Below are 13,843 nucleotides of genomic sequence, written 5' to 3'. Positions count from 1 at the left end.
TTGGCGAGCTTGTTTGCGGACGTGAGGCCTTCTTGGTCGGGCGGGATGTACCGACCCATGTCTGAGGAAGTACATGGTTAGCAAGAATGTCTTTGGATGTGATGCGATAGGCGGTTTGCGCGGGGAATTGGACGCACTGAAGCCCTGCATTTTGGCGATTTTTTTGTGACGTTATGAGGCTTGAGCTAAGTGTTGGACGTTAGGTAGCGGGAGGTTATGCCCTGCGTATGAGTTGCGACGGTCATTTGAGTGCGGTCGAGTAACTGAGCAATCGTTGCTGCAACTGCAAGTTGATCAGAAGCTGGAGCAGGCCGATGACATGAGTATAAAAGTCACCGAGGAATCTTGTACAGGTTACTAAGCATATGCATAGCTTGCATAACTGGCACAATCCTGGTTCAGGCAGGAAACCCTACCCTACCTTCGGCTACAAAGAGTTGGGAAAGCAAACGCTAGTGATAGAAAAATATTGAGATTGAGTATAGATATCGATCAGATACCATATTTAGCGCTACAGCGTAGAGCACCGCTCACCAACCTCACACTCAACCCTCAAATCCGCCACACTCTCGCCAATATATATCTTGACACCCTCCCCACCAGCAACAGTCTTCCAATCCTGCACCACGACATCCCAAACACTCACATCCTTCCTCGTAATATCCAAGGTAAGGGTCTCGCTTTCCCCAGCCTTCATGATCCCAGTCTTCTCAAACTGCCGCAACTGCCTGCTCGGCGTGTCAAGCCCAATCGAGTCAGGTAGTTCCACATACAGCTGGGCAACTGCACGGCCGGGTCGCTTGCCGGTGTTTGTGACGGTCACTTGAACTAAGAACGCAACGTCCCAAAGAGCAGGATTGCCTCCCTCAGCGCCCCCGGCACGTGGCGGGGGCTTAGGGTCTGTGCTGTATCCATCGGGGTAGGCGTATTTATTTGTGGAGTTGGCCACGGCGGCATCAGCTTGCGGGTTGTCGAGGTAGGGGTAGATGTAGCGCCAAATCCGGTCGAAGTTCGCGGGCCAGGCGGCTTCGGATGCGCGAGGGATAGTAGTTGGGTACGTGGGGGTTGAGCGTTTCGTGGATCGAGAAGGCGGGTATGCACTGTCTAATGGGGTGATGACTGATATAGTGGGCTCCGAGAACTCAAAGGTCGTATAAGAGAGGCCGTGACCGAAGGGGTAGCGGGGTGTGATGTTCTCCTTCAGAAAACGGCGGTAGTCGACATAGAGACCTTCAGTGAAGTAGTCTTGGATTTGGCCAAAGGGTTGCTGGAGTAGGCCTACGCTTGAGGGGTAGTTTGCCTCTTCGCGCAGAATTGTGTAGGGCAGATGGCCGCTTGGGCTGTAGTCGCCAAAGAGAACGTCCGTCAAGGAGTAGCCGGCTTCTTGACCTGGGAGATGGGCGACGAGGACGGCCTTGACGGGATCTAAGTCAATCCATTCTTCAAGTATAATGGGCCCAACTGTATGGATAACCACAACAACTTGAGAAAATCTTTCAGCGGCGGCTTTGACCAAATCGTCACCGTTGTGCCAGGCGTACAAGCCCGATACTGTTCGGTCTCCAGGGTTGCCATCAACGGTAATGTAGTTCTCACCGGAGTCGGAGTTGATAAAGACAATGGCAATATCTTCGTCGTTAGCCTCGACAGAGGACGGAAAGCTATCCGTGATATAGAACTCTGCTGTAGGTGTTATGTTGGCAATTGCTTCCTGCGGTGTAATCAGATACGGAAGCTTTGATGTGCCGCTGCCCCATCCCATCGTAAGTACGCCCCTATTGCAGCCTTTGTCGGTGCAGGAGTTTATTCCTTGGGGATCTGAACCAGCGTCTGTACCGAATACCTTCAGTGTGTCGTTAACTCTCAAGGGCAGCAAGTTGCCTTCGTTCTTCAGAAGCGTGATGGCGTCCCTTGCAATAGCTCGGGATGTGGTGTCATGGTCCGCTTGCACATCGACAAACTGGTTGACGATGCCGATAGGGGAGAAGAGGGCTCCTGGATATAGTAGGCCTCTTTCATCTTGCGTGTTGCTGGAGAAGTTGGGAAGTGGATAGTCTTCATCTTGACCCATCTTGAACCATGTTGCTAAAACTCGAGTCACCTGCATGCATTAGCTTGCACGTAGCATGGTTTATTTTGTCACATACCATATCGTTCAACCGGGCAACGGGCACAGTCCCGTTAAGGATTGAGCGTGATAGCTCATAGCCCCAATAGCTATTTCCAAGAAGTGGAATGGGTCCATCTCCAGGCATATCCATGTCCAAACCAGCCAGCGCAGATGAAACCCCACCAAGGTGCGCAAGCCAGTCAGTTACAACGAATCCTTGGAAACCCAGTTCATCCTTAAGTATCCCATTGATGAGCTTGCTGTTCTGACTGCAAGCCGATTTGTTCACCTAAACGATCAGTATGTCATTGGTCAGTAAAAGTGTTTGACTCACATCATTGTATGCAATCATCACCGACCCTACTTCAGCCCTAACCCCCTCAGCAAAAGGCCACAGGTAGAATTCATGTAGCGTCCTGTCATCAATGTTGGACGAGTAGCCTTGTGTGACGACACTGCTCATGCGATGCATCTCCTGCTCATTTCCTATAAAATGCTTGATACAAGCAATGGCGCCTGTACTCTGCATACCCTTGATCGTCTGCGCAGCGCCTATACCCTGTAGAACCGGATCAAACCCGAAGCCCTCCCAATTGCGGCCACCACGGGGCTTGCGCCCCATTGGGCCCACAGACGGCCCAAGTAGCACATTGACCCCTTTGCCGCGGGCCTCTTCTCCGAGCCCGACACCACGTTCGTACATGAGGCTCTTGTCAAACGTAGCACCAACCGTGATACCCGCTGGGAAAGCGGTATTGTGGTCAGTGTTGCGCACGCCCAATGGGGAGTCATGCAGACACAAACTCGGGATGCCGAGACGGAGGACACTGCCCGTTTGGCCCGCGCAGGGGCCCATGAACATACCGGTGCCGGTGGTGAGGTTCACTTTCTCCGCCAATGTCAGGTTGCTCACGACGCGGTGAGCTTTCTCATAGGCCTCAGCCCAGGTCGACACCCAGCCACCGTTCGGAGCTGGATAGTATGGCGGAGAGCACGGTTCCTCGTTGGACTGACGTGTGTCGAGACTGGCTCCTGGGTACGCCAGCCCATGTTGTGCGGCTGCGGCTATCAGGGCAGCCGTTAGCCGGCGAGGAAACATGTTGCTATCTCGCTCAGGGCTTCTTGATATCACGGGTAGTACAGACGCTCGATGTTCTCGCAATACCGGACCAGTCTCCGTGCAGGGAGACTCGCTAACAGACTCTTGCACGGGTTGTAGAGACAAGCAGCCTACTCTCGACCCAACAAAAATGGAGTCAAGAGGGGTTGAAATAAAGATATGCCACAGCGCAACTCGAGGTTGGTGCCCCGTGCAACAGTCATGCTCCCCATATGCCCCTCGAGCGGGTCATCTTTGAGTCCTCTCATTCCTGGAATTTCTTCGAACCCCCGGGGTGTAACCCAGCAGCCATCCTGGTGTGGAAAAGATCAAGGTTTTATGCATGAACCCTATGTTGATCACAAACGCTAAACCTTCCATAGACATGCGGCGGAGGGCTAAGAGCCCTCCCTGGCTGGGAATGTAGTCCGCATGATCGAAAGTGTGGAGAAACGTCCCTGTCGAGTCGAGGTCGAACTCGGGCTTGAGATGGTTGTGCCAGCGCCATGAACGAATTTGAGAATCATACTCAATCTGGAGAATATGGCCTGGAAACATGTCAGAAGCGCCTGCCTGTATATTTCACGGTCGAGGAGTACTCCGTACCACTTCAGGCCAACTTTATCTAGGGTCTAGCGGGGGATGAACCTCGAGAAGATCAGCCGAGTCCCCGTGGGGTAATGGCTTTTTTTGCATGTCGGCACATGTGATGGGCAACATCCAGGCGATCTATCACCACACCAAGCAAGGGGCTCTTCGAACATGAATCCTCATACAACCGGCGTAACTATACAGCCAGAATCCTCTCCAACTGAAAGCCAAAACAATGACATGACAGAAAGGTGGACCCCCTCGTCATCCTCACGCCAAACCCCACTAGTCCTATCCGGGAACCCGCCTCGTCTCCACTCGGCGCCTACATCTAGAGCCGAGGCCCCGAGTACTTAAACCGCCGCATCTATCTATCCCGACCGAATGCGCAAATTACCTCACTCCCAAGTCCGCCACCTATCAAACTTCTACAAGATGTCGAAGCTCTCTCCAAAACTGAAAGCGCTCATCAACGCGCCAGCCGCCCGCCCGAATACCGTCCCCGCCCCCCGAAACATCCAGTCTGTCTACGCGAAGATCCAGCAGACGGCGCGGGACAAGAATGTCTCGCGGAATTCATGGATTGCGTTGTCGGTGAGCGCTTACTACATAACCTACTATTCTCATCATAGCACAATATAGGAATGCTGATTAGTGTGGACAGACAGCAGCAACAATGACCCTAAACTCGCCCGCCTCCCTAACAGCGCTGTACGAAACAGCAACGAACACCGAAAGCGCCGAGTCAACACACATCCAGACCGCCGAGCTCATGCGCGAAGTCGGGCTGAAATGTATTAGTTTCAACGGCATCCCCCGCACAATCAACTGCCTCAACGCGTTCAAGGCGTCCCTTCCTTCCTCCATCGCCTCGCAGCTCTCAACGACACCGACCCGCACGCCCTCACCCAAGAACATCTCCGAGATATCGTCCCGCGGCCAGGAACTGTGGGACTCGATCTACCGACCGTTCGAAGTAAAGCTCTACGAGAAACTCGCCGACTCGCATCCGGATCTGCCGGTGCATATTCTGCATGCGAACTATGGGGCTCTACTTTCTGATCCGGCGGGCCGGACGACGGGTGCGAATTTAGGGCGGATCGGGACGAGTCTTGTGGCTATTTCTTGTTTAAGGGCGCAGACGGGTGTTGGGCCGCAGGTTGTGTCGCATGTTTTTGGGCTCAGGAAGGCGCTGGAGGATGGGACGTGGAAGATGGATGTTGAGGGGGAGGAGGGGGCGAGGTGGTTAGCTGGGGAGGAAGGGAATGAGTGGATTCTGAAGAGTGTTGATGAGATTGTTGAGAAGATTAGTGAAGGGCAGGGGTCGAACTTCGCGCCGGGAAAGGCGAACTTGTAGAGTTAGACAGTCATTCCATGGTTGTATATAGTGATGGCTTGTAAATAACGGGACATGAAACCCTATATAAATGCATAACTTCGATTTAGATGGTGCGTCTAACATTAATCAGGAAGAAGGTCACCAGGTACTCCGTAGCTACCGCAGTAAATGATTCTTGCCTAGTCGGGCCAATGAAGCCATTCGGATATACTCCGGGGATTTCCCCCATAAGCAAGTACTCCGCCCGGAGTAGAGTGAGTGCCGGCATAAGGAAGCGCGGGGTTCCTCCGCATCAATAAATGGCTAAAGCTCAATCATAGACACACGACTCGCGCAATTATGCAAATCCAAGTCCCGATGCATCCAGGTCGGGGAGACTCCGCGCATCTCCAACTCCATCTACGCCAATAATCGCCTGAGCCGTCTATCCCCGAGACAGCCCTAAGCACACCCCAGGTGCCAGATGTGGCGGCGATATTGGTCCCCCGCGCTTGATGGGGAGATGTATGCAATTAAATTGCCAGGCAGGGTAGGACGATGAGTTTTCACGTTTACTTAAGTTAAGTGCTTTTCCGTTTCTTAGGCAGACATTTTTCGCTGATACGATTGTCTTTTGTTTTTTCGTTTTGCCTAGTATGACTCGAACGTTCGATATAGACTATGTTCTCGCGAACATTAGCGATCAGGATAAGATTGCGTTACTTTCTGGTTTGTCGGCAATCGGGTTACTTACTGTATACTGTCCTGCTGACTGTGGTTAGGGATTGATTTCTGGCACACCCATCCCATTCCTCAGTTCGACGTACCATCAGTGCGAGTAACGGATGGACCAAATGGTATTCGTGGGACCAAGTTCTTCGCTGGCGTGCCCGCCGCTTGCCTACCATGCGGGACAGCATTGGGCGCTACCTGGGATCGGGAGCTATTGCGACGTGCGGGAGAGCTTCTCGGAGAAGAATGCATAGCTAAGGGTGCACATTGCTGGCTGGGTCCGACAGTGAACATGCAACGGTCACCATTGGGAGGACGCGGTTTCGAGTCCTTTTCCGAGGATCCCTACCTGGCGGGCATTGCAGCGGCTTCAATGATCGGCGGGTGTGAGAGCAAAGGCATTGTCGCAACCGTGAAACACTTCGTGGGCAATGACCAGGAGCATGAACGACGAGCGGTCGATGTGATTGTGACACCACGAGCCCTTCGCGAGATATACCTTCGGCCATTCCAGATCGTCGCTCGAGATGCAAGACCAGGCGCCCTTATGACGTCGTATAACAAGCTCAACGGGAAGCATGTGGTGGAGGACTCGAAGATGTATGACTTGGTTCGCAAGGACTGGGGTTGGGACCCGCTGGTCATGAGTGATTGGTATGGCACCTATACGACAATCGACTCGACCAACGCAGGGCTGGACCTGGAAATGCCTGGAGTGTCAAGGTATAGGGGGAAGTATATTGAGTCTGCAATGCAGGCACGGCTCATCAAATCGTCGACCCTGGATGCGCGAGCTCGAAAGGTGCTGGAATTTGTCCAGCGAGCGAGCCGGACTAAGGTCTCAGACGCTGAAACAGGACGCGACTATCCGGAGGACCGCGCTCTTATGCGTACCCTTTGCTCGAATAGCATTGTGCTGCTCAAGAATGAAGGAAGTATCCTGCCGATCCCGAAGACGGTCAAGAAGATTGCACTCATTGGCTCTCATATCAAAACGCCAGCGATCTCTGGCGGCGGGAGTGCAGCGCTCAAGCCGTATTATGCCTCAACCCTGTATGATGCGGTAAAAGAGGCTCTTCCAGATACAGAGCTGATATTCGAGACAGGGGCACACGCTCACAACATGCTGCCCGTGGTCGATCGTCTTCTAAGCAATGCCGTTATACACTTCTACAACGAGCCGATGAGCAAGCCTGACCGCAAGTGCCTTGGGACTGAGACAGTTACCAGCACTGCTTTTCAGTTCATGGACTATAAGCTTGCGGGACTCAATAGGGCACTGTTTTGGTCCACTCTGGTCGGTGATTTCACGCCCGATAAGTCAGGCGTATGGGACTTTGGGTTGACCGTCTTTGGTACTGCGAACCTGTACATCAATGACAAACTGGTTATTGACAATACATCCACTCAGGTCAAGGGGACAAGTTTCTTCGGCAAAGGCACACGGGAGGAAACTGGTTCATTGACGATGATTGCTGGCCAGACGTACAAGATCCGGATCGAGTTCGGATCGGCTAATACAACCACGATGAAGACCACCGGAATGGTTAATTTCGGTGGTGGCGCTGCGAACTTAGGGGCTTCGCTGCGCATGGATGCCGAGGAAATGATCAATCAAGCTGTGAAAGCAGCGGAGAATGCTGATTTTGCCATCATTTGCACGGGCCTGAACCAGGATTGGGAATCTGAGGGATTTGATCGTTCGCACATGGACCTTCCTGGCGGCATTGACAAGATGATATCTCGCGTGCTTGACATAGCTGCGGACAAAACAGTGGTTGTCAATCAGTCTGGGACTCCGGTAACCATGCCCTGGGAGAGTAAAGCCAAGTCAATAGTGCATGCCTGGTACGGGGGCAATGAAACAGGACACGGAATTGCCGATGTGCTGCTTGGGGACGTTAACCCGTGTGGTAAACTCTCGCTGTCCTGGCCTATCGATGTGAAGCACAACCCAGCGTATTTGAACTACGCCAGCGTCAATGGTCGAGTGCTGTACGGCGAAGATATCTATGTCGGGTATCGGTTCTATGAGAAGACCGGTCGTGAGGTTTTATTTCATTTCGGGTATGGTTTGTAGACTCGGCGCCCCGTCGATGAATCATTGCTGACCGAGATGCAGTCATGGCTTATCATATACCACTTTTGCGGTATCCCCGAGAGCCTCGATCATTCCCAGTATTTTTATAGCAGAGAACCCTCCGACTGCAACGGTGCGGGTAAAGAACACTGGGGAGGTAGCCGGTGCACAAGTGCTACAGTTGTACGTGGCAGCACCTAATAGCCCGACGGCACGTCCGCAAAAAGAGCTACAGGGCTTTGTAAAGGTGTTCCTGCAGCCCGGTGAGGAAAAGACGGTGGACATCAGAATCGACAAATACGCAACGAGTTTCTGGGACGAGATCGAAGAAATGTGGAAAAGCGAAGCGGGAGTGTATGAGGTGCTGATTGGATCGTCGAGTGAGGAGATTCTTGCCCGTGGGCAGTTCGAAGTCGACCGAACGAAGTACTGGAGTGGCCTGTAGCTCGGTAGCTTAGACGGTGGGAGCAAACGTAGAAATGAGTGTGTGATTGGAGGAAAAACGAATCCTGGCCGTTTGAGGCGACGCTTCGTAACCGAGGCCGGCTGAAGAGTGGGAGAAACTCCAATACCTACCAGTCTGCCTACTGATTCTTACTTTAGTCTCTGGCACGGTCCTTGCGGCAATATGAAGTCTTCAGCATGACCCTGCCTGCATAGCTAGATGGCATGATTCAGTAGTGCTGCGGCTACTAGGGGCTGAAGAGTCCGTCATCACACACGCGAAGTCTCCCCGCAGCGATCTTCCTCAGTACTTATCTCTCCCCCCACATCGCAGATTGCAGATGGAGACTGCTTCAGGCCCGCCCAAGTCGCGCAAGCACACTAGAGTCTTGACAGCGTGTGATGCTTGTCGTTTGTCCAAAACTCGGTGCGACAGCAGTCGTCCGTGCTGTGGAAAGTGCCTCCGTCGGGGAGTTGCATGTATTTATCCAGAGTCTGACCCGTTATCAATGTCAGTTTGTCTATGATCCTTGCATCTGACCTGATTTGGCTCTGACCCTGTTGATTTGCTAGACTTCAGGAATGGGGGTCCAAGATCCTCGACTCGGTTGAACGCCAGGAGCGTTTCCTCGTGGAGACACTTGGGGCCGGCAGTCCCTCGAACGTGTCTCATCATGTCCAGCAGCAGCAGCCATTCGCCAACTTCCTTCAATCGCCTATCGAGCCGCAAGATACGGAGCTGATCTCACGCAATGATACGCTGAAGACACCGATAACTGGGTCGGACATGATACTGAGCTGGCCCATCTTTCCGCAGGAGAGACCGGTTTCGACTTTCCCTCCTGCTGCATTCGAGGAGAAGTCGGATCGCTTTCCTACCGGTTAGTTCTTTCTCTTGCATCCATACTTGGAGCTGGAGTTATAGTCCTAATAGTTGAGTGTCAGTCATTCCCAGCTTCGAACCACGGCGGATCTTAGAACTACGGGACATTTTCATGATCAAGATCCTGGCCAAGAACCCCATCATCGATGCAGATCAGCTGGAGGCATACATAGCGCACGTGCTAGAGACTGGTATTGATTGGTCTGCTTCATCGTGCCTCGTGCTACTCGTTCTTGCGCTGGCAGCCATCTGGGGCACCTACCCCGAGGACGAAACGAGAGAAGTTCCTTGTTCCGAACCCACCTTTGGCGCCACGCGGCCTATGACATACATGACGGTCTCAGTACCAGAACATCGGATGAAGGAATCACTAGGGTATTTGGCCATGGCCAGAAAGCGCATCTCTGCTGCCTATCTGGATACTACCCTCCTTGGAGTCCAGTGTCTATGCTTGTTTGGGCAAGTTGGCGTGGCAACATCGATAGAGCTTCGCTAATGCACACACAGATTCTGGTACCAGTATAATATCGAGCCAATTCCTGGCTGGAAAATGTTTCGCACGGCCTCTATGTTGTGGCAAACCTATAACATGAGGCACCGGAGTGGGAGCGGGGAAAGATCTGCACAGGAGGAGAGTATGCGTTATCCCCCATTGGAAATAGGATATGACAAATAACTAACAAGACAAGGCATGGAGCAACGACTGTATTGGACGTGCCTAAAATCCGAGTGGTAAGTCATGCCGATGCAGTTACCCAGCAACTCACTGATTTGGAAGATGAAGTGAGGTTCGATATGAGCTTTACGAATTACCACCCTCGGACCTCTCTCTGTCCGACTTTCCTTTTGCACTGCCTAGCTTTTCCGTCTATGAATCTCCGTATGGAGGTAGTCCCGAGCAAAACTCCAATAGCCCGTCGGCGTTAGCCCTAGACTCCACTCCATACTACTACTACCTTGCCGAGATATCGATGCGAAGGTTGCTCAATCGCGTGCGAAATACAGTGCGCATCCTCTCACCAAGCCTGGATACTCCCGCCATCAAACAGCTGTCGGGTACGCTAAGCCACCTTGAAGACCAGCTTCATCAATGGGTGGTATGTCTACCTCCCTCTCTTCGGTTCAACATGCCCCTCGAGTCGCGCCCACCACCGAAAGAGCCTGAGCTCGTCAAGCTCGTCCGCGAGCGCTACGTGGAAGTCCGCGAGCTCCTCTGTCGCGCATACTTATACCTCTGCATTCACACGTCACTCGACAGGGATCTCGCGGCATTGTACGGGACTAAAGCCACCGAGTCACTCCTCCTCGCAGTCTATCGCATTCAACACGAAGTGCCCTTTTTTCGACACCCGGGGTCATGGGGTGCATGTCGAGTACGCTTCAATCACGCGCTCTGTCTCATTGCTGCTTTTCGCGCGAAAACAGATGAGATCCCTTCCGCCGAGTACGTCAGTCTGCCTGTCAGCTGGGCCACGTATGTTCGGGTAGTCATCGAAAGACTGAAAATCTGGGGTCAAGAAGGTGGTGGAATCAAAGAGCTGGGCTTTCTGCTTGATTGGCTAATGCTTGGTATTGTATAACCTCAGCCAAGATGGATGTCCAGGATCGACGTATGATTTGCGACCCCCCGCCTAGCGCAAATGCCGGGGTTGCCTTGAATCATATGTTCATCGGCAGGACATGCAGGCTGAGCTAGAACTTGGTGAGTGATCATCCCGGATTTCCGCAACGCAACATCCAATCGCTTGCGTTGAACCTGCGAACTGTCGAATAGCTGCGACTCCCTGGTTGCCGGTATCAGTCGGTTTTCGAATTATTCAACGAGGGGTTTGGATATTCAATTGAAGTGTTAATTTGATACGTCATATTAACCTGATTACTTGACATCTCCATTCTTTCCCTTAGTTAACTTCAAAATAGTCGGGCAGAGTTCCTCCACTTTGTTTGCTCTGACCGAATCTGCATAAGCAAGTTCTGACCTCGGGACGAACTGGTCATGCAGAAGCAATTTATCATCCAATGGGCAGCCTCGTTACTCACTTTTTTGCAGCTAAGATACCGGCCTAGACCTCGACAGGGGTAATCCTTAGTATTGAGTGCTGCTCAAGCCTGGCTGGCTTTCTGACCGACGAACGACATCAATTCGTCCAAAAGGCTTTGTTTCCATAAAAGGATGATACCCAAACGAGACGGAGTTCCGAGATCCGGCCATGGTTTAGCAATAGCGCCTGTTGACCCCGCTTAGTTGTCGCTATATAACATGTGCTAGGATCTGTTTGGTGGACAATTCGGGTGTTCCTAAGATCATTCTTTGTCGCCATCATGAGACTTGTCTCTATCATCCTTGTTGTGCCACTCGGGGCAGTAAATGCTCTACTCCCTCGAGATACTGCCCCTCTGTCTTCTGTGAGCCACGCTGTGTGGGAAGCGTTCAATGAGACGGTTGATGGACGTCTGTATGACGGCGAACCTGTGCTAGCTGCCTGTTATCCCAGTTACAATGGCGAGACTCAAAGCCCAGACGCCGAGGAGTGCACTGTTCTCCAGAGCAGCAGGAACAACGGCAGCTTCACGACTGACAACTTCGGCGCTTATCGACAAGTACGTTGGCCTCTGGATCACCGTACTCCTGAGAGGGAAGTCGCGCAGTGTCCAGCTAACATGTATATAGTCCAACTGGGCCGCATGCCAGGCCACTGGCGAGGGTTGCGCATTTGACGTGCAATTGTCGAGTCCCGATTTTGCGGACGATGTGTGCTACCAAGGCAGCGTGTCGCCGAAATACGTGGATGCTCGCAGTGTAGAAGATATCCAGGCGACATTGGAGTTTGCAACTACCAACAACCTGCGCCTGGTGATCAAGAACACTGGGCATGACTATACAGGCCATAGCTCTGGTGTAGGTTCATTGGGCTTATGGTACATTTATCTCTTGCCATGCATGCTTTCGCCGCAATGTACTGATCTGCATAGGACGCATCACATCCGTCCTCCAATTAAACTTGAGACAGACTTCATACCCGACGCTTGCACGGAAGCCGCTGGGGATGCGATCACCTTTGGCGCTGGACAACAGTTCGCGGGTGTCTACGAGTTCGCCCATGAGCATAACTATCGCGTAGTAGGAGGCTCCTCGCAGACTGTCGGTGTGGCTGGCGGTTGGATCGCTGGCGGCGGACACAGCATGCTTTCGAACGAGCTTGGTGGGTTTCACATCTTTAGCCCTAATTTGCTCATTAAGCCTTGCGTGGAGGGCTAACTGCCACAGGACTGGGTGCCGACAACACTCTACAGCTAAAGGTCGTCCTTCCCAATGGCACGTATGTTACGGCCAATCGTTGTCAGAATCAGGAGATCTTCTTTGCACTCCGTGGCGGCGGAGGTGGCACATTTGGGGTGGTGACTGAAATGAGCATGCTTGTCCACCCTGAGAAGCCTACAGTCCTTGCCTTGGTCACCTTCCCTAATATCAGCTCTGCGAATGCATTGGAATTTCTTTCCATCACAGTCGCAAATGCTAACAAGTGGGCTTCTGAAGGCTGGGGAGGATACATCCAGCTTGGCCCACTGGACATGGCCGTGTCAACTTTTTTCATGTCTACCTCGCTGCTTGACCAGTCCGCTGCTGAGGCCTCCATGAAGCCCGTCACGGATTTTGCGACTAGCCTTGGGTCACTTGCATCGGCAAGTGTTACTCAATTTGGCACTTATTATGAAGTCATACAGGCCCTTATCGGTCCGGAGGACGCGTCGGGTTTGAGTGGCGGCGGTCCGATGGCCATATCCTCCCGGATTGTACCACAGGAGTCTTTCGAAGGCACGGCGAACCAGGAGGAACTAACAACACTCCTCAACGACATCCTCATTGCGTCTCAGGGCGACGATCACACTGCGAGTGCTGTGCCAGCGGCGCCTCTTTTTATATGCGTCACTGCGCCGACGACCTATTCCCAGAAGCTCCCGGAGTCAGACCAGCCCGGTGGCCCAGGCGCATCTTCTGTAACACCTGCCTGGCGCAATGGACTGTGGCATTCCATCTATATTCGACAGTTCAAAGATAGCCTCATCGATGACCCTGATGCAGTGCGCGATATTTTCCAGGAGGTGCATGACAGGATGAATCCGCTGCGAGAGTTTACACCGCATGCAGGGGCGTATCTGAATGAGGCTGATGCTTTTGAGACGGACCCTGTAGCTTCATTCTGGGGTGAGGAGAACTATGCGCGGTTGCTAGAGATCAAGGAAGAGGTTGATCCGACAAACATTCTATCGGTGCATCAGGGAGTGGGCTGGGAGAGTGACGATGAGCGGTTCAGGTGCTACCCGGACGTTGACACTGAGTAAATATTACTTCCTAGCATGATCGAATCCATCTTCGGGCTCAGTTATGTCTCGTCCGAATATAAAAGATAGATAGACCTGCGAGGTCCGTAGACAGCAGTCTCGTCGGGCTGGAATCGGCCGAGAAAGCGATCGCCCGACTCAGCGCCTACGGGCGAGACAGAGTGTTGGTTCGTTCCCCGCCACGCCGCCTTTGCTGCTCAGTTTTCCCCGGACAACGCTTGACTAAGGCCCTTCGCTGGTCC

General features: G+C 52.7%; 4 protein-coding genes across 4 annotated transcripts; 3 read left to right on the top strand and 1 right to left on the bottom strand.

Moving 5' to 3' along the window:
- Positions 1-511: 511 nt before the first annotated feature.
- Positions 512-3,209, bottom strand: BDW74DRAFT_164701 (beta-glucosidase; the record flags this gene model as incomplete). The annotated part of the gene is made up of 3 exons (XM_073726299.1): positions 512-2,101; positions 2,148-2,399; positions 2,445-3,209. 3 exons carry the CDS (start codon positions 3,207-3,209, stop codon positions 512-514), a joined length of 2,607 nt encoding a protein of 868 aa, XP_073589762.1.
- Positions 3,210-4,235: 1,026 nt separating this feature from the next.
- BDW74DRAFT_172489 (uncharacterized protein) lies at positions 4,236-5,157 on the top strand (the record flags this gene model as incomplete). The annotated part of the gene is made up of 2 exons (XM_073727547.1): positions 4,236-4,394; positions 4,465-5,157. The coding sequence occupies 2 exons, from the start codon at positions 4,236-4,238 to the stop codon at positions 5,155-5,157; spliced, it is 852 nt and encodes a 283-aa protein (XP_073589761.1).
- A 617-nt stretch (positions 5,158-5,774) lies between these two features.
- BDW74DRAFT_184573 (uncharacterized protein) lies at positions 5,775-11,175 on the top strand (the record flags this gene model as incomplete). The annotated part of the gene is made up of 8 exons (XM_073730850.1): positions 5,775-5,847; positions 5,901-7,917; positions 7,973-8,284; positions 8,948-9,255; positions 9,320-9,716; positions 9,765-9,892; positions 9,988-9,989; positions 10,046-11,175. The coding sequence occupies 8 exons, from the start codon at positions 5,775-5,777 to the stop codon at positions 10,835-10,837; spliced, it is 4,029 nt and encodes a 1,342-aa protein (XP_073589760.1). The 3' UTR covers positions 10,838-11,175.
- Position 11,176: 1 nt separating this feature from the next.
- On the top strand, positions 11,177-13,647 carry BDW74DRAFT_5061 (uncharacterized protein). The gene is made up of 4 exons (XM_073732990.1): positions 11,177-11,858; positions 11,929-12,176; positions 12,231-12,460; positions 12,526-13,647. Exons 1-4 carry the CDS (start codon positions 11,580-11,582, stop codon positions 13,599-13,601), a joined length of 1,833 nt encoding a protein of 610 aa, XP_073589759.1. The 5' UTR covers positions 11,177-11,579; the 3' UTR covers positions 13,602-13,647.
- Positions 13,648-13,843: the final 196 nt, after the last annotated feature.

This window comes from Aspergillus multicolor, assembly GCF_047715735.1.
Source record: "Aspergillus multicolor strain CBS 133.54 unplaced genomic scaffold BDW74scaffold_1, whole genome shotgun sequence".
NCBI lineage: Eukaryota > Fungi > Ascomycota > Eurotiomycetes > Eurotiales > Aspergillaceae > Aspergillus > Aspergillus multicolor.
The sequence above is the reverse complement of the archived record's forward strand: the minus strand, read 5'-3'. Positions and strand labels throughout refer to the sequence as shown.

Excerpts from the sequence above, each read along its gene's own strand:
- BDW74DRAFT_5061 (XM_073732990.1), top strand. The coding sequence starts at position 11,580 with ATGAGACTTGTCTCTATCATCCTTGTTGTGCCACTCGGGGCAGTAAAT. Across the intron at positions 11,859-11,928 it reads ACTTCGGCGCTTATCGACAA|TCCAACTGGGCCGCATGCCA; the intron begins GTACGTTGGCCT and ends ACATGTATATAG. Across the intron at positions 12,177-12,230 it reads GTAGGTTCATTGGGCTTATG|GACGCATCACATCCGTCCTC; the intron begins GTACATTTATCT and ends TGATCTGCATAG.